This window comes from Melanerpes formicivorus, unplaced genomic scaffold (genome assembly GCF_026170545.1).
Source record: "Melanerpes formicivorus ecotype bairdi unplaced genomic scaffold, bMelFor1.0.p_v2 SCAF_96, whole genome shotgun sequence".
NCBI classification, from domain to species: Eukaryota; Metazoa; Chordata; class Aves; order Piciformes; family Picidae; genus Melanerpes; species Melanerpes formicivorus.
Window position 1 is genome coordinate 2,202,446 of NW_027142448.1, and position 26,115 is coordinate 2,228,560.

Below are 26,115 nucleotides of genomic sequence, written 5' to 3' on the forward strand. Positions count from 1 at the left end.
TCACCTGGGCATAGAAGGAGATCAGGTTGGAGAGGCAGGATCTGCCCTTCCTAAATCCATGCTGGCTAGGCCTGAGCCCTTGGCTGTCCTTCAGATGTGCAGTGATTGCCGCCAGGATAATCTGCTCCATCACTTTGCCTGGCACTGAGGTCAGGCTGCCAGGCCTGGAGTTTCCAGGTTCCTCCATCTGACCCTTCTTGTGGATGGGGACCACACTGGCCAGTTTCCAGTCACCTGGGACCTCACCGGTGAGCCAGGACTGGAGGAAAATGATGGAGAGAGGCTTGGCTAGCTCATCTGCCAGCTCTCTCAGCACCCTAGGATGGATCCCATCCGGTCCCATGGACTTGTGTGTGTTACAAGTGTAACACAAGAGTATGGTTACATACAAAGCCCTCGTGTCAGAATGTTACGGAATATAGTTCCTTAATTTATAAACGATATGGCAAGTATTAATAAAAACATCAATAACCTTTTATTAATATGAAAGATTGCCAAAACTGTATTAAATAGGTTCAATGTACAGTTAGAATATATTTACAATGGGAATGTACAGAATTCAGGCAACTATGACAATGTCAACAATTTTATGCAAACCAGGAAGAATATCAAAAAGAGTGAACCCCAGGAGCGAAATGGCTCTTGACCACAGTGGGGAGTGACTCGGTAAGAACCATACAGCCAAAGAGGCAATGAACTAACTACTCACAGCTGGTTCTACCCAAGTGGGAGTGCTGCTGTGTGTATCTAGTGAGGCTTTGGGGCACTCTCATGCGCCAGGCATGGCAGGTTGCTGGCAGCAATGCCACGCGGTCGTCGATGGCTGTCTGGCTCCAGGGGATGGTGGGTGGTTTTCAACGCATTCTTCGCCATGGGCACTTGCTTTGTCCTGGGGAAACTGAGGCACAGCAAAATCCTGGTTGCAAGGGGAAGCAGGCTTGGCTCTGACTCTTAAGCTCATGGCTTCTCTGGTAGCTTGCAGTGTAGGCTCCTGCCATTATCCCAGGCTCTGGACTGGAGGCAATGCAACTTGAGGCAAGTTCAAGCCAGACAAGGTACAAGCAGGTTCAGGCAAGGCAAGGCTTGGGCAAGGCTTAAGCAAGGCAAGGCAACTAGAGATCAGCCTGTATATAAATCCTGCCTGAGATTCAAGTGGGCCAATAAGGCAACTGAAGCCAGCACATAGTTATCCAATGAAAAGGGCTCTGCCAGGCTGTGGCCATCAAAGGCAGAACCATAGGCCTGGTCAGGCAGGAGCAGTGAGCCCCACACGTGCCCTTACCCCAGATACAGGTTGTTTACCAGACACACTTGGTCCTGTCCCCTTTGTTCCTTTTCCTGTGTTACCCTGGCTTTCTGCAGGAAGGAGGGGGAGAGTGGGACCATGTCTAGACACATTAGGGTCTGTTTGGGTTTGTTTTGGGCCTGTTTGGCCCTGCCATGACATGGAATTAAAAGGAAAAAGAAGGACTAGAAAATTATTTCATAATGAAATATGAGCCCAGATACAATGCACAGGATAGAAATTATGTTAATGACATGTAGTAAAGGCTTCCCTGTTTGCAAAGAAAGGGCTTTGCTTTTAGTAGCCTATACTTCAACACTCCTCCTTTAGAGGTGGGCACAACAAATTCTGAGATGTTTCCCACACTGCTACCTTCATTCTGTCTGCAGCATATTTCACCCTTCCAGACAAAAACTGCAGCCATGCCCCAGGAGATCTGAATTCATCCATACACTTCCCACTCATTCCTCCTCTGCCTCTCCTTCTCCCAGATCTTCTCCAAACCAGAAAGTAGGACAAAGAGGTATTAATTTTCCAGTGAAATACACTGGGGGAATGCACAACAATTTAAAGTAGTAGCCATCCCTGTCCTTCACAACAACAGCAGGTAGCACCAAGTTGTGGAAAGCATGTCCATGATCTCTCTACATATGCTGTAGACTGGAGGGTACTGCCAGACATGTTTCTGTGAACAGAAAAGTAACTAACTTACAGGGAGAAGGAGTGGTTGGGAAGCAGTGTGTGAATAAACCCAGAAAACATCTTCATTTGGGCTGCTAAATATTTATGTCTATGGAAACCTGATGGGCAGCCTGGCAACAGAATTATACCCCTCGAGTGAAACTTTTCATATGGGGCTGAGGTGGGTTGTGGTTGGGGTTTTGGTTCCGGTGGTGCTGGTTGGTTGTGGTTTTTTAAGCTCTGTTTGGCTACAATATTTTTGTGCTGTTGATAACATTTGGTAAAAGTGATTAGTTTGTTAGCCTTTGTTTCTTTGAGATAACAGAGCACAGATGGCTAAGGAGACCATCTTTGTAGGCCTTAGATAAGGAGATGATAAATTGTGGAAGGAAAAGTACTACATTGTGAAGTAAGCTTCTAATCAATTAAGACTCTAACAAGTCCACACCTCTCTGAGCACACATTAACCTCGGAGTCAGTTGCCTAATGGTGTGGCAGGAAATCAGGGGGATTCTTGGAGACCCTTCCTCAGAATTCCCCAGAGTATGGGAACACAGGTGTGGGAGACATTTGCATATCCTAGCATGAGCTCCAAAAGGTTGACAAATATATTACTCACTTCCCAGAAATACATGCACAGAATGCTGGTATATATTCTCTGTAAGATGCTCTCTGCAGGAGTGATCCCCTGTGTGCCTGGCTGTAAATGAAGAGGTTTGCTCCTCAAAACTAAAGTCAGCCTTGGGGAGTTTACTTGCCATTTTCAGTAACACTGTGTGCTTCAGGTTTTGAGGCTTCTTAGGGTAGTGTTAAGAGGCTGTTGTAAGCAAAGCAACTTTCTCTTACAACTCTGTACATTTTTTCTCTTTTAGGGCATTCTAAATAGGACAAATATAATCTCCCACTCATGATAAAGCCACACCTGAGAGGAAACCAAGGCAATGCTAAAATGAGCCTCCCCACCTAGGACACAATGGTCAGAGATCACTCTGTGAGTCAGGTGTGTTATTTCCATCTACCTCCTGAAAGAGGTTCCCAGTTCACCACCCAAAAGGGTGGTATTTAGCTGTCACTTCAGGAAAAATGATTCTGAAAAATCTTCTGAAACTGAGCTGTTGTGTCGTTCTCAGCTACCTAGAATCTCACTGGTCAAGAAATGGCAAATCCACTGAAGAAATAAGCCAAATCGTGCAGATAAAGTAAGAACTGCCATAATTTTTAAGCCAAAGCTTAGAAACACAGCCTTCCCCCAACTGAATAAGCACTAGAGGAGGCTGCTATAATGGCTACTTTCCTATGAACAAAGCAATGGAAAGTTTGCACAGGTCTTTGCCACTTTAAATCTGCCCAAATAACTGGAATCTCCTGCACAAGATTTCCATATTTCCAGACCTGTCAGGACATCTTTGACCACCACAACGGAGGTTGCTGATTCTACACAGGACAGCCAAATCAGCCAAGTTGGGCTTTGCAGCTTATCAGAACTGAATCTGTGTTATCTGTAGCACCTTCAGAACTCCAAAATAATCACCACATCTTAAATTCCGGCTCAAGGTATTAAGTGATCTCTAGCTGTTAACAAAGAGGCACTTTCAACCTATACACCAGCACTTCTGTGACATCTCAGGTACACTGAGGATCAGCATTTCTGTGAAATACAGTTAGTTGGTTGTATTGGGACACAGAAATCTTGAAACAAAGGACTTACTGCACTTAACTAAGCTCTGTAAGATTTGCACTTGAAAGAAAAGCTGAATGTTTCCATTTCCAAACAGAAAAACAACATTGCCACGTTGGCACTTTTCTGCAGAATATTTTGTTGTTGTTGCTGTTCTGACCCAGTCCCTTCTGTGACTGCAAGTTTTCTTCCTCCAGGTTCACCTGATCTGCTCAGCTTTATTAGGTCACATAATATCTATTCAATAACAAGCACTAAGAACTTTTAGTCCTGTTACAGCTTTTTAAACTCAAACCTACTCCTTGACCATTTCTAAAGCTTTCTATATGGCAAAACATGCATAAGCTACCTGAGAGAAGCCAATGCTTTAAAAACTGATAAACATCATACTGGCCTTTATATCCATTTGTGAAACAGCCCTTCCTCACAGAGCACCACAAGCCACCAGGGAACTGTTGGTAGAGAATTTTATATTCCTGCAGACTGCTAAGTCAAAAAGCTTTTTTAACTGGCCAGGCTGAAATACAAGTATCCTGCAAGCCTTGGGGCTGGTCTTTTCTCCCAGGCAACCAGCACCAGAACAAGAGGACACAGTCTCAGGCTGTGCTGGGGAGGTTCAGACTGGATGTTAGGAAGAAATTCTACACAGAGAGAGTGATTGCCCATTGGAATGGGCTGCCCAAGGAGGTGGTGGAGTCACTATCATTGGAGGTGTTCAGGAGGAGACTTGATAGGGTGCTTGGTGCCATAGTTTAGTTAATTAGGTGGTGTTGGATGATAGGTTGGACATGATGATCTTGAAGGTCTCTTCCAACCTGGTTTATTATTCTATTCTATTCTATTCTATTCTATTCTATTCTATTCTATTCTATTCTATTCTATTCTATTCTACTCTACTCTACTCTACTCTACTCTACTCTACTCTACTCTACTCTACTCTATTCTAACTGATGCTGTGGAAAGCATTCAGGTTGAGACACAAATGCCATCGTGTGAATAAATTCCTGTCACTTACTTAATAGCATTTATTTTGCTTCAGTCCATGCACTTGGCTTGTTAGCTGTACTGTTTTACATTGTTGAGGTATACACTTAAAATCTTTATTTGAGCCAGGTAGGAAACTGTAACTTTTAACCAGAAGAGTAGTACTGAGAAACCTCTAAGCATGGGTGAAGTTGTGTCTGGTAATTCCTTGGAGCTGGCTCATGCAACTTAGATTGAGTCATAGCCACAGCTGGCTTTGCCTCTCTGCTTGCAGAGGATGAAGATAAGTATTTTCCAAAGCTTTTGCACCAGCTCTCATCACAAAGGCTGCTCAGTTTGTTTCCAAACTAAGATCATCCAGTTCCAACGCCCCTGCCATGGGCAGGGACCCTCACACTAGATCATGTTGCCCAGAGCCACATCCAGCCTGGCCTTCAAAACCTCCAGGGATAATGCTTCCACCACCTCCCTGGGCAACCTGGGCCACTGTCTCACCAGTGTCTTATGGGGAAGAACTTCTTCCTAACATCCAATCTCAACCTACCCATTTCTAGGTTTTTTTCCATACTCCCCAGTCCTATCACTCCCTGACACCCTAAAAAGTCCCTCCCCAGCTTTCTTGTAGCCCCCTTAAGATACCGGAAGGCCACAAGAATGTCTCCTGGGAGCCTTTGCCTCTCCAGACTGCACAACCCCAACTCTCTCAGTCTGTCCTTGTAGCAGAGCAGCTCCAGCCTTCTGCTCCTCCTCGTGGCCCTTCTCTGGACACCTTCCAGCACAGCACCTCCAGATCCTTCCTGGAACAGAGGCTCCAGAACTGGACACAGAGCTCCAGCTGTGGTCTCAGCAAAGTGGAGCAGAAGGAGAGAATCCCCTCCCTTGCCCTGCTGTCCACACTTCTCTTGCTGCAGCCCAGGATGTGATTGGCTTTCTGGCTGCGACACCGGCAGAGGCTCTCAGGCTGCAAGCTGCAGGCAGCAGCCTGTGCGCTGCGGGCAGCCTATGAGTGGGGTGCGAGAGGGAGGGGCATGGTCAGAGAGCTGAGAGCCCCAGGCCGCTGGGGCAGGCAGGCACAGGGAGAGCCAATAGTGACTGAGTGTGCCCCAGGGGCTCCTTGTGAATCAGCTCAGTAGCTGGCATGAGCAGGCTGTGTGGCAGGGCACAAGGTGCTTCAGCCTTACTGAAGGCACGATGGTGGCTACTCGGAGGAGGAAGACTCTGCTCTCTGCACCTACCAAAACGGAGATTGGCATCCAGGTTGTGAGGGATGCCACAGCCTTTCAGAGGCCACAGGGGGCAGCACTAACTGTGGATGTGTGAGGTGTGAGCAGGCTTTTGAGCTGCTCAGCTGGGTGGCACAGCTCCAGGATGAAGTGATGGAGCTCAGGGAAGAGGCAAACTCGAGAGAGCCTCCGAGTCGGGTCGGGTCGCCTCTGCCCCTCTCCCGCTCTGTCTCCCTGTCCCCGGGAGCCCTCTTTTCTCAAGAGCTCGGCACGGAGCCAGCTGGTGAGGATGCAGTTGCCTCGCAGCTTGCAGAAGATACCTTGACAGAGAAAGGCACCCAGCCACTGAAATAAAAAGCTGCTATCTTGCTTTACAAACTAGGCATTCAAGACTGAAAAGTCTTTGCTTGTTTATCTAGCACAGAATAAAGAGAAGTATTAAAACCACAGATAATAGCCTCAGACAGATATGTCTATCTGCCAGCCAGCATTATTATTGATCCTGTATATTTTGAGCATATTCATTGCATTCCATTGCAGATTATAGTTTTCCTTGTAAATACAGCTTTCGTTTGCTTCTAACAGAGCTGGCCTGGTAAATTTAATGGTAGGGGGAATATTCCAACCCACATAAGCATACTTACACCAAACACTTCTGCTGCACTCGCAGAAAATGCAAATGACCAATGAATTACTTCTGCTGGAAATAAAACATGAGCAGCATGTCCTGCTCTGCTTGCATCCTCCCCTCACAGTTTGTAGTCTGGTATTGTCCCTCAGCAGCAGCAGTGGGAAAACAGCTCTCTGTCACAACTGAGGTAACCTCTAGTGAATGTAAACATATTATTGTAAAGTTTACTTGTCCAATGTGACAGTCTTATAGCCCCAATAGCATCTCAGCATCCTTCTCATTCTTCTGATGACCGCATCCAATATGGGGCTCTATGAAAACTGTTGGTTTCCATGCATCAGACTCACCATTTCACCCCTTCCTGCATATCCTCTTCCTCCAGCACAGTGTGGTCAGAACCAGAACTGTTATGACAATTAAAATCCCCCCAGGAATCATCAGCCAAAGCAATGAGGGTCCCTCTTCTGTGAAAACAAAAGAGCAAAAGTTACAAAATAAGCTAGTTTATGCAGGCAAAAGAGCAAAACGAGCCAAGAGATTGTTTAACTAATGACAACGGTTCCTCGTCAAGACTGGGAAATGCTTCACGACAGCAGCAATTGCCTAAAGGGAACCTGTGTCTTTTCAGAGAGAAACCTACTTGCTAACAGAAAATGCTTAGTGAAAAGGTGTGCACATGTCCATCCCTGGCAAAGAAAACACTCCATACCTGATGTGGTAGGTGGCACACATAGATAAGCAGAACTTTATGCAAGCCTTGCCACTTTCAAAAGAGGCTTTTTGTTCATCCAGAACTTGATCTTTTAGAATAGAATAGAATAGAACAGACCAGGTTGGAAGAGACCTTCAAGATCATGGTGTCCAACCTATCAACTAATCCAGCACCACCTAATCAACTAAACCATGCAACCAAGCACCCTATCAAGTCTCCTCCTGAATACCTCCAGTGATGGTGACTCCACCACCTCCTTGGGCAGCACATTCCAATGGGCAATCACTCTCTCTGTGTAGAACTTCTTCCTAACATCCAGCCTAAACCTCCCTCAGTCTCTCCTCACAGGGCTGTGCTCCAAGACCCTCTGTCGTAGTTTGGGCTGGGTGCCCTCTGCTACAGGGGTGTTTCCTGTGTCCAGAAGTCCAACCCAGTGGGTGGACACAGGAAATTAGGTTATTTCCTACCATGATCCCTTGCACCACTGTAAGTTTCACGTCGGGGTCTGGCACTTCCTCTTTCCTTCCTCCCTGACACCCAGTAACTGGGGGAGAGATCTCCCGGCCATGGGCCTGGCTAGGCCCAAGGCCACGGGGGGATGGGCAGTCTCAGATCTGGCCAGCTGAGACTAGCCTAGCAGTCGGGGGGGGGCGGGGGGAAGGAGGAGCCCTGGGGGTTTTGGGTGCACCCTCAGGTGGGGATGGGATCTCTCTGGGTCTGTTTTGGGGTCTCTCTTGTCACTGTGTCTCTAGCTCTCTGCACGCTCTCACTGTTCTCTATTCCAACTTTCCATCACTTTTGCAATCTGTTTGTCTGAGTCGTTATTCCTGCCTGTGGTGGGGAGGGGGTCTGCCCCAACCCATTACACACTCACCAACTTGGTTGCCCTTCTCTGGACTCGTTTCAACAAGTCAACCTCTTTCCTAAGCTGAGGGGCCCAGAACTGGACACAGGACTCAAGGTGTGGCCTAACCAGTGCAGTGTACAGGGGCAGAATGACCTCCCTGCTCCTGCTGGCCACACTGTTCCTGATGCAGGCCAGGATGCCATTGGCCCTCTTGGCCAACTGGGCATACTGCAGGCTCATGTTCAGCCTACCATCGACCAGCACCCCCAGGTCCCTCTCTGCCTGGCTGCTCTCAGCCACTCTGACCCCAGCCTGTAGCACTGCATGGGGTTGTTGTGGCCAATGTGCAGAACCTGGCACTTGGGTATGTTCAATCTCCAGCCCTTGGACTCTGCCCATCTGTCCAGCCTGTCCAGGTCCCTCTGCAGAGCCTCTCTACCCTCCAGCAGATCAACTCCTGCCCCCAGCTTGGTATCACCAGCAAATTTACTGATGATGGACTCAATGCCCTCATCCAGATCATCAATAAAGATGTTAAAGAGGACAGGGCCCAGCACTGATCCTTGGGGCACACCACTGGTGCCTGGCTGCCAGCTGGCTGTGGCACCATTCACCACCACTCTCTGGGCTCAGCCTCCAGCCAGTTCCTAACCCAACACAGTGTGCTCCCGTCCAAGCCATGAGCTGACAGCTTGGCCAGGAGTTTGCTGAGGGGGACAAAGGCCTGGCTGAAGTCCAGGTAGATTGCATCCACAGGCCTCCCCACATGCACCAGGCAGTCACCTGTTTGCAACGCATGAGTTATTCCTTTACTGTTAAACATTTATCGCTGTTGGAAAGGCTAAACTAAGTTTCAGAAATGAGGACCAGCTATATTTGAATGCCTTTAAGTAGCTCTACCTGACATCTGAGTGTAAATGTCCCTTCTGTGTTAGGCATTAGCTACCTGATTTGACTGCCATTAATCAAAATGATAATACAAGTAACTCAGTTGAACCAAACCAAAACCATCACAGCTTTTAACCCAGCTGAGTCAAACTATTAATTTGATTTTAAAATCTTACATTTTAGAGAAAACAAAACAACAAGCTGTTAGCTGACTGTTCCATTCTCCTAGCAAGAACAGTCTTTCTTTCCTGCTTTTAGAGATATACATTCCCTTCTTAGAAGCCCAGAGCAAAAGAATACTGCATTTGACCCAGACCAAAAAGATTTATTATCATCCTCAGAATTAATTTGATTTTGAACTTCTGGAGAGAAGATACTGAAAGTCAGATCTTACTCTTCACTACTATAACAATCACTTCTTGAGCACATAATTGGGAACCAACACGCATTTCCAAACTGCTTTTCCTGCCTTCCTAATTCCAAGTGGGACTGCCTTTGAAGGCTCTGTATTTGTAGGAACATGAACTCTAAATCACCTAAGTTAAAACGCCTGTGTGATCTGAGAATGGTACTTCAACCTTTAATGTTTCTATTTCTCATATATAGAACTTCCAGAATGTTGGAAGAAGAAATAAATTAGCACTACAAGGTATTTAGACATTACATTGATATATTTAAGATTTTCCCATAAAAATAAGATGATTACCCTCCTGCCTGTCTGAAAACACTGCTTGCCCCTGACCTGGAGCAAAAATGTCAGAGAAACTATAACATAACACACAGGAGGACTGTAGCCAGACATGTAGTAAGGTTAACTGAACTATTTGGATAACTCTTGTTCAAGGCTCGTTTGCTACTAATTTTGAAGCTTCAGTATGTAATAAGTGAGCTACAGAGTTTTTACTTCATCAGTCTCATAGTCCTGACTGAGCAATGAAGTATTTAATAAGCATTTGGGAGAGGTTTCACAATACCTTGCTCTCTTGGGAGGCTTCAACTTCCCCCCAGACGTGTGCAGAGGGGAAGTAGTCCCAGACATTCTTAGATTGCATGGACACAGCTGGTGAAGGAGTCAAATAGAGGAGGTGCCTGCCTGGACCTGCTGTTTTGTTAACAGAGAAGGACTTGTAGAAGATATATCAGTCAGAGGCCATCATGGGCTTAGTGATAGTGAAATAATAGTTTTCAGCTCTCAGAGAAGGAGCGGGGTTAGCAGAACTGCCCCTTGGACTTCCATAGGGCAGACTTGGGCCTGTTCAGGAGAATGATTGGCAGTGTCTCTTGGGAGGCCTTCCTGAACAACAAAGATGTTGAGGAAGACTGAGCCTTCTTCAATAAGGGAATCTTAAAAGTGCAGGGGCAGCCATCCCCATGTGCTGAAAGACTGGCCAGCAGGGAAGAAGGCCAGACTGGCTGGATGGAGAAGCTTTGGATGAACCTCAGGAACTAACAGAAGGTTACAGAGGACTACAAAGATGCAGAGAAGCTACAGAGGGAAAAAATTAGAAAGGCCAAACCTCAGCTGTAACTCTCAGTCTAGCTATTGCCCTAAAAGATAATAAAAAATGCTTCCATAAATCAACTGACACAAAAGGAGGACCAGGGAGAATCTCTATCCTTTATTGTATGCAGGGGGAAACACTGTGACTAAGGATGAGGAAAAGACTGAGATATTCAATCCATTCTTTACTCCAGTCTTTAATAGCAGGACTAGTTCCTTGATCTGGAAGAGAGGGAGGAGAAATAGGAGACCTCCATATTCCAAGAGGAAATGGCAAGTGACCTGCTGAACCACCTAGACACACATCTATGGGGCCAGAGGGGTTACACCCAAGAGTGCTGAAGAAACTGGTGGATGTACTTACCAAGGCACTCTTCATGAGCAGTCCTGGCTAACATGGGAGGTCCCAATGGACTGGCAAATACCAAATGTGATGTCTATCTACAAGAAGAGCCAGAAGGAGGATGTGGGAAACTACAGACCTGTCAGACTGACCTCAGTGCCAGTGAAGGTCATGGAACAAACCACACTGAGTGCCATAACATAACATTTACAGGACAATTTGACAAATTCTCCTCCAAAGAAAGTGGTAGCCCTGAATTCTCTGTTCTATTCTTACAGTCTCCTTGCAACTCCCCCATAGAGCAAAGGAATTTGGGGTTACCCCCTTTACTTCAGCCTAAAACCTATTTAAGGCCCAGTCAGCATGGGTTCATAAAGGACATGTCCTGTTTAATGAACCTAATCTCTATGACAAGGTGACTCACTTGGTGAATGAAGTATGTGGATGATGTTTACTTAGACTTCAGTAAAGCCCTTTGATACTGCTCCCCACAGCACCCCCATGAAACAAATGTCTGCCCGAGGCCTGGATGGGTGTACCCTCTGCTGGATCAAACACTGGCTGCATGGCCAGTCCCAGAGAGTGGTAGTGAATAAGTTAGATCCAGTTAACAGCCAGTCACAAGTGGTTCAATGCTGAGGCCACTCCAGCTTAATATGTGTATAAATGAGCTTGACTTACAAACACCAAGTTAGCTGGGAGTGTTGAGGGTAGGAAGGCTCTTCAGATGGACTTGAACAGGCTGACCAATGGTCTGAGGCCAATTTTAAGGGCATCAACAAGGCCAAGGGCCAAGTCCATTGCAACACTACAAGCTTGGGGCTCAGTGGTTGGAAAGCTGCTTGGCAGAAAGGGACCTAGGGCTGTTGTTCAACAGCTGGCTGAACATAAAGCAGCAGTGTGCCTGGGAGGCCAAGCAGCCCAGTGGCATCCTGGCCTGCATCAGGAACAATGTGACCAGCAGGAGTCAACAGGTGATTGTGCCACTGTACTCCAAACTGGCGAGGCTGCACCTCATGTACTGTGTTCAGTTTTGGGTGCTGCAGTATAAGACAGACATCAAGGTGCTGAAGTGGGTCCAGAAAAGGGCAACAGAACTGGTGAAGTGTCTTGAGACTGTGTCTCATGGCTGAGTCAGCTGGGGTTGTTCAATCTGAAGAAAAGGAGACTGAGACCTTATTGCTCTCTACAACTCCCTGAAGGGAGGTTGTCATGAGGTGGGTGCTATTCTCCTCTCACAAGGCAAAACTGAAAGTCAAAACTGATAGGACAAGAGAAAATGGCATCACGTTACGCAAGGGAAGATTTAGGTTAGACATTAAGGAAAACTTCTATACTGAAAGTGTTACCAAAGACAAAGGCTGCTCAGGGACGTGGTTGAATCACCCTCCCTAGGTGTATTTAATAGCAGTCTAGAGATGTGCTCAAGGATATGGTGTAGTAGGGGACCTTGTAGAGTTGGATAATCACAGGATGCCAGATTGGAAGGCAAGGCTGGAAGAATTGTCTGGTCCAATCTCTTTTGGTACTACTAGAAATGAGTTGGCCCAGGACCCTGTCAAGTTCAGTCTCAAAACTGTCCAATGCAGGAGAATCCACTACTTCCCTTGGGAGATTATTCCAATATCTAACTGTTCTCACTGTGGAAATTTTTCTTCTGGATTTCAGTTGGAATCTCCCTAGGAATAACCCATTACACCTTGTCTTTTCCATGTGACTCCTTGTAAAAAGGGAGTCTCTTTCCTCATCACAGACACCCTTTATTCACTGGTGCATAGTAATAAGGTCTCCCCTAAGTCTTCTCTTATCAAGGTTAAACAAACCCAGTTCTGTCAGCCTTTCCTGAAGTGGCAGGTCTTCCAATCCTCTAATCATTCTCATAGCCCTTCTCTGGACACTTTCCAGCCTGTCTGCATCTTTTTGAATAGCAGGGACCAAAACTGCATGCAGTACTCCAGGTGTGATCTGCAGTATGCCAGGTGTGATGTGACAAGTGCTGAATAGAATGGAATAATAACTTCTTTCTCTCTGCTGGTAATGTCCTTGTTGATGCAACCCAGAATCCTGTTGGCTTTCTTTCCTGCTGCAGCACAATCTTCACTCATGCTAAGCTTGTTGTCCACCAGGGCTGGATGGAGACATCCATGTGGATGCCAATCTGAGCTGCATTCCTGGGTATAATGGTTGGATTTGAACATCTTGAAGGTATTTTCCAACCATAGTGATTCTCTGTAGATGTCAGGTGAAAATATGTATGTCTTTAGACGCTAGACACTATGAAGGCCTATGTAAAAACTGAAGTTTGACTTCCTACAAAACACACGGCGTGTCTAAAACTCACAGGGCCCTGTGGCCATTTAGGCTGGGTACCTCCACAAAGAAGTCACAGAGTTGAGACCTCCAGTGTCTAGAGTGTCCAGCCCATGGGTGGACACAGGAAACAGTGTATTTCTACCCATAAATCCTGCACCTTTATAAATCTGTCACCCAAGTTACTGTCTTTCTCCTTCTTCCCTCTCTGCTCCCATGGGAGAGAGAGAGTCTCTGTATCTGGTAACAACAGGGGAGTATCACAGGCCTCTTTGGCCTCAGTAACTTTTTTCCCCTGTGCAATCTTGGACTATTCAGGCCGAATGCCAGGGTAAAAAGAGGGGACAGTTCAGGCCTGTCCAGCCTGAAACCAGCCTAGCAATGGGGGGATAGGAAAAGCCCTGAGGTTTTGGGTGGAGAGAAGGGAAGCATTGGGCTTTTGGTCTGGTGTAAAAGAACTTCATATGCTTTGATACACTCACCACTAATGCTTTATAGTTTTTCTAATGTATTAATTGCTTTTCCATTTAAACTTTCCATGCAATCCATTTGTGTGAGTGTTACTCTTTTGCCCCGTTTGGAACAATAGAGCAATCAGTCCTGCTCTAAACTAGGACAGACCCTAACTGAGCAGTTTGATTTCCCCCCTCTTGTAGAAATCCCCAATATGTTATTGTCTCAAAGATGGCATTTCCTTCCTTCTTACACAGCACACACATTTCACTCCTTCCTCTTCCCAGTAGATCCCATCCAAGCATGCTACTGCAAAACATGGAGTCAAGAGAACACTACTAAGTAGCTTTGTCTTCACCTACCTCCTCTCATTTCCACAGGCAATTCCATTTCTTCATTCACATTGCTTACTCTGCATGTCAAGTCCTTCACAATGATGCTCTGAGTGTTGATCTCCAATTTACTAGTGACAGACACCATGCCATTGATGTGCTTGACTCTCTCCTGTGTAGGAGTAGAATTGAACAAGTTGTTCCACATGATGGTGGGCTCTGGGAGGCCAACAGCATTACAGATGGCTACCAAATGATCTTCAGATATGTTGTAATGGACAGATGCATTGAGACCTTCCAAGACACAAATGAGACAACCCATCAGAACAATGAATGTCTGGTCACAAACAGTGGCAGCAGTTTAACCATAATCAATGACAGCAAAGCTTATTAGTTTCGCACTGAGCCCCATGACACAGGAATGCACAAAATTCATTGGCTCATGCGTCCCTTCACAATTCAATACTCCTTCCTTTTCACTGAAGTTATATACCCAAAAGGTTTCACTTAACCTGAAATTCCAGCTTTGAAAATAATCTGTTAACGATTTCTTGATCCTTGGACTTAAAACTGAGTCTGCTCAAGGAAATGCTGTAGGTGAAAAACAATCTTTTTCTCCACTAGAGAGATATCCCTACAGAGAACCTCACCAAGGACACTCAGGCAGGTATGTCCTGTCAAGGAGCCAAAAGGGAAAGTATTGAAGAGACATGTGTAACACCCTGAATCGTCCATCCTAGTGTCCCAAAAGGTGATGCTTGTCTCATTGAGTACCAAACTCGTGACATTCATTCGGCCTTGATAGGGTTCGTGAATCTTTAATCCTTTTATGTTACTGTAGGTAGCTATATTACTGTGTGAATTTTCAGAGTCCTTTTGCCATGTCACTTGCACAACATCCTTGGGTTCTGTCAGAGCACAGCTGAGAGTCACACTGTTGCCCATCTTCACATTTCTGTGTTCAGCCTGAGGAACCACTGCAACAACATGAAAGAGTTAGCAAAATGGGCAGGTTCCACACATTTTCAGAAGCTTAATGTGGATTCTAAGGCATGGACTACCCACAAACACAACTTAATCAATTACATGTTCTTTATATGGATTTTCCCCCACCAAAAAGTCCTTGTCCTGCACCCTCCAAGAAATCTATGCAGTTATTTTGATTTACAATGGCTGAGGCTCTGACTTTCTCCTAAACTGTTTAAAAGACACACCATATTTCTGTACACATATGGTCCTGCAGACTTCCCACAATTAAATGAGATCATGGCTTCCCATTCTCAGCAAAGACTCTGTTTTTGTTTCCAATAAGGTAGAGGAGGCTTGAATGCACAAGATCATTCTCAGAGAACTGAGCAGCAAAATGAGATAAAGAGAATTTCTGGACCCCAGCTTCAAAGTGCTTTTGAGAGGAAGTGAAAGAAAAAGAGATTTGGTCCCAAGGCAAGGATGCACTACAGGAAGTTGTGAACTCAGGAGAACAATGGTGCCCAGTATCACCATAGATACGGGATACTGCATGCCCCTCCCATCTTCAAATGCTCATCCAGGACATCCTGTGCCACAGTTCAATGTCTATGCCCCAGCCATCCATCATATGACAAATGGTATCAGCAATCTACACTTCACCTGTCATTGCCTCTGACTTTTGAAGCCTCAGAATCAGAAACTAGTTCTCCAACCATTTTCAGTCAAATTTCAGGAAATTCAGCTTACCATTTGCCTTTCCAAGCCCAGCATAAGCCAGACACAAAACCAGAGTTTGGAAAGTCATTTTGAAGGGAAAATCTGCTTCACCTGAAGAAAGTTAAGGAAAGATGAGTGACTCAATGACAAATCACCTTCCAGTGAAATCCTATCTTCCCTAGGCAAACAAAAACAGTAGCTCTGTCATACGAGCAAAGCAGTTGTGGGCACAGACAGTACGTGCTGGCAGGTCTCATTACACAGAACAGAAAGTCAAGATAGGAAAAACAGTTCATCATGTAGTTCAGAAACATATAATATGTTTGATATCCTGGTTGTCCAGGACTAGCTGAGGCACTGGAGGAGAGATAGGGGTCAAGGGATAAATTGAAAGCAGTTTCTTGGAGGACTTCAGTATTCCTCATCTTTCCAAAACTGCATGAATTGGGGAACTTTTGGAGCATACTGCACCTGCTACATAAACAAACATTTCCTCAAAGGGGAAAAGGGGCAAAGCCAGGGCTGTGTGGCTGCTTGCCCCAGAGAACAGCTTTTGATGTACTTCTAGTTCCCTCAATCAGTTACTAATGCCACAATACAACTGAATGGGACTGAAGCTGGTATCATATTTAAGTGGAACTATTATTTTACATAAAATATCTCTGTAACACACATCACTGCCTGATGTGTGTAACACACAAAACTAGCTCATGCATCTTGGGTAAATATTCTGTCAAGGATGTAAGCAAAGCTTGATTTGTTAAAGATTTTCACAACATCCAAACAACAGAAGAGAAACAGCTTTAAAAAAGAGATCTTCTACACAGCGAGGCACAGGCCAATTGTGTAGCTACACAAATCTCTCCTTCGGTCACAAGCCTAAGCTAGTGCATTACAGGGAAAAAGAGAGAAAAAGAAAAGGGGGGAAACAAAGGAAAATAATAATAAACGGGGGGGGGGAAGTATGTAAGACTGGGTAAGCAAAGAGCAAACCCTTCACTGTGCCATACCTCCCCAAACTGCACCTCCGAGGTCTTCCGAGCCACAGCCTGCCTCGCTGCACTGCATTCACTCGTCTTCTCGACCTTCTGTGAAACTTCTCCAACTTCTAAAAACTTCTAAACACTTTTCCAGCTTTCGGCGACTAGCTCCTGATGGTTGCTCAGCACCGCTTGTCCCTGCTGGTGTTACAACAAGTTTCAGAAGGCCACTACTGGTGTGAACCCGGCAGCCTGGGGATCATCCTGCTGTTAAGGCAAGGGACTGCTCGGGCGCCCGCTGCTCACTCGAGAGGCGCCCGCTGCTCACTCGAGGGGCGCCCGCTGCCTCACTCGAGGGGCGCCCGCGGTTCACTCGAGGGGCGCCCGCTGCTCACTTGAGGGGCGCCCGCTGCTCACTCGAGGGGCGCCCACGGCTCACTCGAGGGGCGCCCGCTGCTCACTCGAGGGGCGCCCGCGGCTCACTCGAGGGGCGCCCGCTGCCTCACTGGAGGGGCGCCCGCGGCTCACTCGAGGGGCGCCCGCGGCTCACTCGAGGGGCGCCCGCTGCCTCACTGGAGGGGCGCCCGCTGCTCGCTCGAGGGGCGCCCGCGGCTCACTCGAGGGGCGCCCGCTGCCTCACTGGAGGGGCGCCCGCGGCTCACTCGAGGGACGCCCGCTGCTCACTCGAGGGACGCCCGCTGCCTCACTCGAGGGGCTCCCGCGGCTCACTCGAAGGGCGCCGCAGCTTGTTTCGGCTCTCAGTGCTCCGTCGCCGGCCGCAGCTGCTTCCTGTCTTCCGGGCTGCTGCTGCTGAACCGCCTCCAGACACGAACCTCCGCCACGGGGGACTCGGTGGCGGCAGGGGACAGTCCTGATTAACTCCCCCCCGGTAAACGTGCCGGGAAAGGGTCTTGGGTGAGAGTTACAGCTAAGGACTCGAGAGCCGTGATGGAACAAACCAAGGGGCTGGGATAGGCAGAAGATTGTAGGCTTCCCGCCCCAGCAGTGCCCGATCCTAAAGTCTTGTGTCTTACCATGGCATCCCGTCCCGGGACTGCCAGAAGCAAGACCCCCTCGCCAGCCCCCGAGACAGCGGTAACTGCAGCGCGTTCGGTTTCGGAAGGGACGCGCGGCGGGAGAAGCTGTCACAGGTTCCCTTCCTGATAGAGCAGCGAACACCTGTCGTTATCTCACCCCCTTGGTGCTTCCTACTCATGCAGGCGCAGCACGGCAAACGCGTTTTATTAACTCCCAGCCTTCCCTTGCCCGTGGACTTACCTGCGAAGGGCTTCCCACACTGCCCCATTTTCTCTTTCCCTCAAGGGTTATTAGTATTAACCTCCTAGACAAGCTGGTCTTGGAAAAACAAAAGAAAAACCATAAACACTTGCTTAAAGCTAAAACGTGGTGATGTTTCATAAAGTCAGCTCCAGGAGCTCCTCGGGGCCGATGATCGGGCTGCTTTTGAAAATCAGGAGCGTAGACTTGAACTTTCTTCCCAAAAACTGAGTTTCATTCCAGTGTGCGATGGAGCAAGTTGCTTTTATGTACATGGCTTGAAGGCAGTCACAAGGTATTTTGATTAAAAACAAGGTGTTTTTATTTAAAATGTCTGTGTTATCAGAGACCACAAGAACGAGAATCCAAAGGCAAGAACATAATGTAGTAGCAACAATGACAATGATGCTACCAATACAAAGTTAGGGGCAGATGTTGGTCAGTTAGAGGGTAGAAGGGCTCTGCAGAGGGACCTCGACCGACTGGACAGAAGGGCAGAGTCCAATGGGATGGCATTCAACAAGTCCAAGTGCCAAGTGCTGCGCTTTGGCTACGGCAATCCCATGCAGAGCTACAGGCTGGGGTCGGAGTGGCTGAGAGCTCCCAAACAGAGAGGGACCTGGGGGTGATGATTGACAGCCACCTGAATATGAGCCAACAGTGTGCCCAGGCGGCCAGGAGGGCCAATAGCATCCTGGCCTGCATTAGGAATAGCGTGGCCAGCAGGAGCAGGGAGGTCATAGTGCCCTGTACTCTGCTTTGGTTAGGCCGCACCTTGAGTACTGTGTCCAGTTCTGGGCCCCTCAGTTTAAGAAGGACATCGAAACACTTGAACATGTCCAGAGAAGGGCAACAAGGCTGGGGAGAGGCCTTGAACACAAGCCCTATGAGGAGAGGCTGAGGGAGCTGGGATTGTTTAGCCTGGAGAAGAAGAGGCTCAGGGGTGACCTCATTGCCCTCTACAACTACCTGAAGGGTGGTTGTAGCCAGGAAGGGGTTGGCCTCTTCTCCCAGGCAACCAGCACCAGAACAAGAGGACACAGTCTCAAGCTGCGCCAGGGGAGGTTTAGACTCGAGGTGAGGAGGAAGTTCTTCACCGAGCGAGTAATTCGTCATTGGAACGGGTTGCCCAGGGAGGTGGTTGAGTCATCGACCCTGGAGGCGTTCAAGGGGAGATTGGACGTGGCACTTGGTGCCATGGTCTAGTCATGGGGTCTGTGTTGATAGGTTGGACTCGATGATCCTCGAGGTCCTTTCCAACCTAAGTGATACTGTGATACTGTGATACTGTAATTGCCAAGAGCTATTTACTGTTCACATACTTAATTGTTCCAGAAAGTGGTTTGTGCTTTTTTTCTTTGCAAAGACCAGATCTATTTCTTGAACTTATTTCACGTAAGAATTCACTGGAAGTTGCACAACAAATGCAGCAAGGTTTTTCTAACCCTGGCAGTTGGGGCTTTTCTTAATTACCACAAACTGCAACAATCAACTACAAGTCATTAGCCTGACACTAGTCAGCTGCTTTCACACACGTGTCTGTATGTCATGTATTCCAATTGTAATATTTCTCTTGCAAGGCCTTAGAAAGTCTCTTAAAACATTATTGCTCATGCACAAGATAGCAGACTTGGTACAGTTTGAAGCACCTACCAAAATTCATTGACAAAGATGCCCACAGAGGCCGGAAATGAATGGTAATATTTGGGACACTGGTATTAAACTGTCCAAAGGAATGGGGCTGTGTTTGCACTTTTCCTGAGTCATCCCAGGCTTATTCATGCACTAGGTAAGTGTCTCTGTTCTGCTGTTCTTAGTACCTTACTGCACAAAGCAGTGTCTTTTAAAATGTTCACAAAAGAAAGCCTTTTCCACCCTCACTAGATCAGGTCTAACCTGAGGCTTGCTGGGTCGGGGCAGTGGCTCTTCCCGATGATACAGCTGTCTTTGGAAACATCATCTTCCCCACTGTGCTCAGTTTAGTGGTGCCCTTCCTCTGCCAATTAACAAACCAAAGCTCAAGCTCCAACACTAACTTTTTTCAATAGTTTTTTCTTTCTCCAAGGACCAATATCTGAGTAGGTCTCCAGTCACTTAAATTCTCTTCTGCCAGCCTTCCCTTTTTTGTTCTGAATAGAGAATGGATTCCCTCTAAAGCAGTTAACCTACTGCTTTAGTTGAGGCTGATGTACCTACATCCCTTAGCCTTCCTTCCTCTTTTTGTGAGGAAAATGTTCTAGTGAGTCTTCTTTGCTCACTCGCTTTCGTTATAGTGGGGATATTGTGATATATTGTGGGGATTTTAGAAGGAAGTCCTGGGAATCACAAACTGCACAGCTTGAAATAAATTTATCCAGAAGTGCCCTGTGTCATCAAAGCAACAAAAGCACAGAAGTCCCAGGGACATTTTCTTGCCCTTAATTAATCAAAATAAAGGGGACACTTCTGGGATTCGAGCTGTATTTCATATTAGCTCAGCCTGTAACTCACGTCTGCTGAGGTGGAAGAGTTCTGTGTTTATGCAAGATTTACTGCTCATTCAGTGGGTTGAAGACACTTAGAGATGAAAGAAGAAAATCATTAAAAGGTCTTGAAAGTAAGCAGGCTTCTTCCTGCAGCTTGGAGAAAAGTCTTTGGAACATTTCCACACTTCTTTCCCTGTTTTTTTGCAAGACCTCTCTCTCTAGGAGTGCAAGGCAGGACTGAAACCAAAAATCCCATTTCCTTTTGTCACTTCCTTTCAATACCTTATTTTCCAGCTACCACAGATAATGTCTTCCGCAGGACAACCCTCAAAATCATTGTGTTGTGTTGTTAGTGAATGTCTTTGGATACAGTGGTTGTAATTTCTTGATACCTGGGACACAGCTGCTGGATACCAGAAGACTATTTCAAAGTCCAAAGAGAAAAAAATAGCACTGGTGAGATACAATTTTAATACAAGATTCTAGCAGCATTTTCACTCCTTCTGTGATCTCCCACTAGGAAGGGCAGGTCCTACCTCACCAACCTGATCTCCTTCTATGATCAGGTGACTGCCTGGTGGATGTGGGGCAGGCTGTGGATGTGGTCTGCCTGGACTTCAGCAAAGCCTTTGACACCGTCCCCCACAGCAAACTCCTGGCCAAGCTGTCAGCCCCTTGCTTGGATGGGAGCACACTGCGATGGGTTAGGAACTGGCTGGAGGCTGAGCCCAGAGAGTGGCGGTGAATAGTGCCACATCCAGCTGGCAGCCACTCACTAGTGGTGTGCCCCAGGGATCAGTGCTGGGCCCTGTGCTCTTTAACATCTTTATTAATGATCTGGATGAGGGCATTGAATCCATCATCAGTAAATTTGCTGACAACACCAAGCTGGGGGCAGGAGATGATCTGCTGGAGGGTAGAGAGGCTTTGCAGAGGGACCTGGACAGGCTGGACAGATGGGCAGAGTCCAAGGGCATGAGACTGAACACATCCAAGTGCCAGGTTCTGCACATTGGCCACAACAACCCCATGCAGAGCTACAGGCTGGGGTCAGAATGGCTGGAGAGCTGCCAAATAGAGAGGTACCTGGGGGTACTGGTTGATGGTAGGCTGAACATGAGCCTGCAGTGTGCCCAGTTGGCCAAGAGGGCCAATGGCATCCTGGCCTGCATTAGGAATAGTGTGACCAGCAGGAGCAGGGAGGTCATTCTGCCCTTGTACACTGCACTGGTTAGGCCACACCTTGAGTCCTGTGTCCAGTTCTGGGCCCCTCAGTTTAGGAAGGAGGTTGAGTTGCTGGAACGAGTCCAGAGAAGGGCAACGAAGTTGGTGAGGGGTTTGGAACACAGCCCTGTGAGGAGAGGCTGAGGGAGCTGGGGTTGTTTAGCCTGGAGAAGAGGAGGCTCAGGGGTGACCTTATTGCTCTCTCCAACTCCCTGAAGGGAGGTTGTAGACAGGCAGAGGTTGGTCTCTTCTCCCAGGCAGCCAGCACCAGAACAAGAGGACACAGTCTCAGGCTGCACCAGGGGAGGTTTAGGTTGGATGTTAGGAAGAAGTTCTATACAGGGAGAGAGATTGCCCATCGGAATGGGCTGCCTGGGGAGGTGATGGAGTTTCCATCACTGGAGGTGTTCAGGAGGAGACTTGATGGGGTGCTTGGTGCCATGGTTTATTTGTTTAGGTGGTGTTGGATTGGTTGATGGGTTGGACACAATGATCTTGAAGGTCTCTTCCAACCTGGTTTATTCTATTCTATTCTATGTATTCTATGTATTATAAAAGAAGAGGCTGTGCCGTGACACAAGCTGTTAGAAGAACCTTTGCAAATACATTGGAAGAGCATTTCTAACACACCTCATGTCATGGTACAGGGAGCTGGTGGGGAAGCTTTCCAGCTTAAAAATATACCTTTATTTTCAAAATGCTGGTCTTCATACAGTTCCATGGGTCTTGCTGCATCCCTAGCACAGATCCTTGTGGTGGGTTGATAATTCCCTCCCAATATAAGATTTGCCAGACCGGCTCAGCTGGAAGCAACTGAAAGCTGTATTTACAAACCAAACTACACTCTACAATGGAATTCAGTGAATACGTACAAAACACACAGCACCTACAGTATCACAGTATCACAGTATCACTTAGGTTGGAAAGGACCTCGAGGATCATCGAGTCCAACCTATCAACACAGACCCCATGACTAGACCATGGCAACAAGTGCCACGTCCAATCTCCCCTTGAACGCCTCCAGGGTCGATGACTCAACCACCTCCCTGGGCAACCCATTCCAATGACGAATGACTCGCTCGGTGAAGAACTTTCTCCTCACCTCGAGTCTAAACCTCCCCTGGCGCAGCTTGAGACTGTGTCCTCTTGTTCTGGTGCTGGTTGCCTGGGAGAAGAGGCCAACCCCTTCCTGGCTACAACCACCCTTCAGGTAGTTGTAGAGGGCAATGAGGTCACCCCTGAGTCTCCTCTTCTCTAGGCTAAACAATCCCAGCTCCCTCAGCCTCTCCTCATAGGGCTTGTGCTCAAGGCCTCTCCCCAGCCTTGTTGCCCTTCTCTGGACACCTTCAAGTGTTTCGATGTCCTTCTTAAACTGAGGGGCCCAGAACTGGACACAGGACTCAAGGTGTGGCCTAACCAAAGCAGAGTACAGGGGCACTATGACCTCCCTGCTCCTGCTGGCCACACTATTCCTAATGCAGGCCAGGATGCCATTGGCCCTCCTGGCCACCTGGGCACACTGCTGGCTCATATTCAGGCAGCTGTCAATCAGCACCCCCAGGTCCCTCTCTGTTTGGGAGCTCTCAGCCACTCCGACCCCAGCCTGTAGCTCTGCATGGAATTGCCGTAGCCAAAGTGAAGCCCCTGGCACTTGGACTTGTTGAATGACATCCTATTGGACTCTGCCCTTCTGTCCAGTCGGTCGAGGTCCCTCTACAGAGCCTTTCTACCCTCTAACTGACTAACATCTGCCCCTAACTTGGTGTCATCTGCAAACTTGCTGATGACTGACTCTACCCCTTCATCCCGATCATCGATGAATATGTTGAAGAGGACAGGGCCCAGCACTGATCCCTGGGGGACACCACTGGTGACTGGCCGCCAGCTGGATGTGGCACCATTCACTACCACTCTCTGGGCCCGGCCCTCCAGCCAGTTCCTAACCCAGCACAGAGTGTAATGGTCCAATCCACGGGCTGACAGCTTAGCCAGCAGTTTGCTGTGGGGGACGGTGTCAAAGGCCTTGCTGAAGTCCAGGTAGACCACATCCACAGCCTGCCCCACATCCACCAGGCAGTCACCTGATCATAGAAAGAGATCAGGTTGGAGAGGCAGGATCTGCCCTTCCTAAATCCATGCTGGCTGGGCCTGAGCCCTTGGCCATCCTTCAGGTGCGCAGTTATTGCCGCCAGGATAATCTGCTCCATCACTTTCCCTGGCACTGAGGTCAGGCTGACCGGCCTGTAGTTTCAGACATTTAGTTTACAGTTTAGTTTACTGTAGTTTACAGACATTTACAATTAATAAACAGCACAAGGACCCCCCTGGCCAAAGACCAGGGAAGCTAACAGCTTCTTCCTTCCCTGCATCTCCTTTACCCCCCTGTACAACAGGGACAAGAGGCAGAAGCAGAGAAGTTAGTATCAGTCACAACAAAAGCAGTGCAGCCAAGGTCAAGCAGAAGCAAGTCAGTATCTCCCAGCCTGAGGAAGCGAGAAGAGAGAGAGATTGTTTTGGTTCAACTGGTTTAAGTCCCTTATCTCTCCAATGGGATTGTTTAGAGCTATCATTCTTTTCCTTTTTACACCCAATAGTGATTTATTTGCATTTTAGTACTCTCTCAGCAAGATCTGTGAAAAAAAAAAATCTAAAGGCATAGCCTAAAACTGCTACAATCCTTCCTTCTGAGTTCTTGTGAAATGTCAAAAAGCATCCCAGGAAACTCAACAGCTTGTCTGGCTTGATCCTTGCTGGTGCTTAGATGCTCACCCACACTCACTTAGGGGCTGCACCAGGGACACACAGGCTCTGACCCTGGTTAATGCTGGTAGCTGGCATTTGGTTTCTTTTACTTTGATCTGACACCCAGGCACATTCTCCTGATAGCTTGTGGTTCTGGCCTAGGTGCTGCCACCAGGCCTTCATACCTGTACACATACCTAGGAAGTCCTTCAGCCAGTAGAAAACTTAGAAATGGATTTTAAGAAGACGACAAGACAGAATGTGATGGCCAAGCGCTGGGCATGCCCAGACAAGTATATTGACCAGCTTCCTCAGTACTTGTGACCAGATCCCTTTATCCCTCCATTTTCTCAGTCTTTTACATCCCCAAATCCCCTTAATTCTTTCCTTTCTCACCTTTGGTTCCTCCTCTAAGCATCCCATCACAAATCTGATGCAATTGCAAAATGCTCTTCCTTTGCATCCCATCACATATTCATACACCATTAGACAGTGACCTGGCAGTTCAAATGGTGCTCCACTGATGACTCTTCTGGATTGATTTCACACTCAGTCCCTGGGGCTAAGGATTTCCTGGGACATTCCTGGGAGGGCCCTGGGCAAGGTTGACCTTCATCAAAGTCCTTAGTTTGGGCTCCCCAGCTGCCCTTGGGCCCCTCTTCTGTGGGCTTCTTGACATGCACCTGTAGTGGGCTGAGGTCTTCTTCCTGTGCTAGGGAGCAGGCTAAGGTGGGGTGTTATTTGGAGTCCCCCACATGCTGTTTCCTCTTCTTCCTCCTTCAAGAGTGTGCAGCTAAACTACTTGATGCATAATCCAACAGGTTCTCCCTCAAACACACTGTGGTCATTGCTGTTAAGGTCTTCAGCTTTTTCTGAAAGCAAGTGCCTGCCAATCCTTGTCCCTCTGGTTTCTCTTCAGACCTGGTTGCATTTTGCAAAGTGAGGAGCCTGTTGTCTGCTTCTATAAAAGACCTGGCACAGTGGTGTGGTAATTAACACAACAAAACTACATTGTCTGCCAGAGAAAAGTGAGGAGAAAATAAGAGGACTCCCATTCACAGCATGGGACTAGCAAAAGCTTGCAAGGAAAACAGGGAACCTGTGGGAAATGAGAGGAAAGTGGCTAGCAGGGGTGACTTCTAGCTGATTTTGGCTGTGGGTGCCACCAGCCCTCCAGAACACCCTCATGCTTGTGTGATCAGATTGGCAGGGCAGACTTTTCTGGGGAAAGTTCTGCTGGTTACAGCACCTGAGCTCTGCAGCACTTCCTCACGTTTGTCTAGAATGAGGATCTAGGGCATTTCCATACCTCTTCCATACCTTTACACCTAATTGTTGACTAACTTTTATCCTTCACACTCCAGGCCTTGGATTTGTGTGAATAGCTAGGAGTTACATGAGGTGTCATCCACCTTGTGTGACAGTCCTATGCAGCAAAGACCTAGCAGCAGGAGCAGACCCCAATTCTCAGTGGAAGGGTTTTGTCACACTCCTGGTAAGTGCTGCCAAGCATTTTGAAACATGAACATGAGCAGGCAGTGTGAGCTTGCAGCCCATTCTGGGCTGCATCAAAAGATGCATTGCTAGCAGAGCCAGAGAGGTAATTCTGCCACTTTGCTCTGCTCTGGGGAGACCTCTCCTGGAGTACAGATGTGTACCTGTGTGCAGGTCTGAAGCCCTCAATACAGGAAAGACATGGACCTGATGGAGAATATCCAGAGGAGGACCACAAGAATGATCAGGGGGATGGAGCACCTCTGCTACGAGAACAGGCTGAGGGAACTGGGCTTGTTCTGCCTAGAGAAGAGAAGGCTCCAGGGAGACCTAATAGCAACCTTCCAGCACCTGAAGGGGGCCTACAGGAAGGATGGA

At 47.6% G+C, this 26,115-nt stretch overlaps 1 protein-coding gene and 1 long non-coding RNA gene across 4 annotated transcripts in view; one reads left to right on the plus strand and one right to left on the minus strand.

Annotated features, from left to right (window-relative positions):
* Positions 1–26,115, plus strand: part of LOC137455331 (uncharacterized) — a 170,591-nt gene that overhangs the window by 96,355 nt on the left and 48,121 nt on the right. The gene's annotated exons all lie outside the window — the stretch shown is intronic.
* On the minus strand, positions 457–17,585 carry CD200 (CD200 molecule). Of its 3 annotated transcripts, XM_068166047.1 has the most exons (6): positions 17,569–17,585; positions 16,565–16,735; positions 15,585–15,665; positions 14,519–14,845; positions 13,899–14,162; positions 457–6,946 (listed from the first exon to the last, which is right to left on the minus strand). In XM_068166047.1, exons 2-6 carry the CDS (start codon positions 16,620–16,622, stop codon positions 6,834–6,836), a joined length of 843 nt encoding a protein of 280 aa, XP_068022148.1. In that variant the 5' UTR covers positions 16,623–16,735; positions 17,569–17,585; the 3' UTR covers positions 457–6,833. The 3 variants fall into 3 exon arrangements, with proteins under 3 accessions (XP_068022148.1, XP_068022149.1, XP_068022147.1); XM_068166048.1 differs by lacking the exon at positions 17,569–17,585 and having other exon boundaries at positions 16,580–16,929; XM_068166046.1 differs by lacking the exon at positions 17,569–17,585 and having other exon boundaries at positions 16,565–16,929.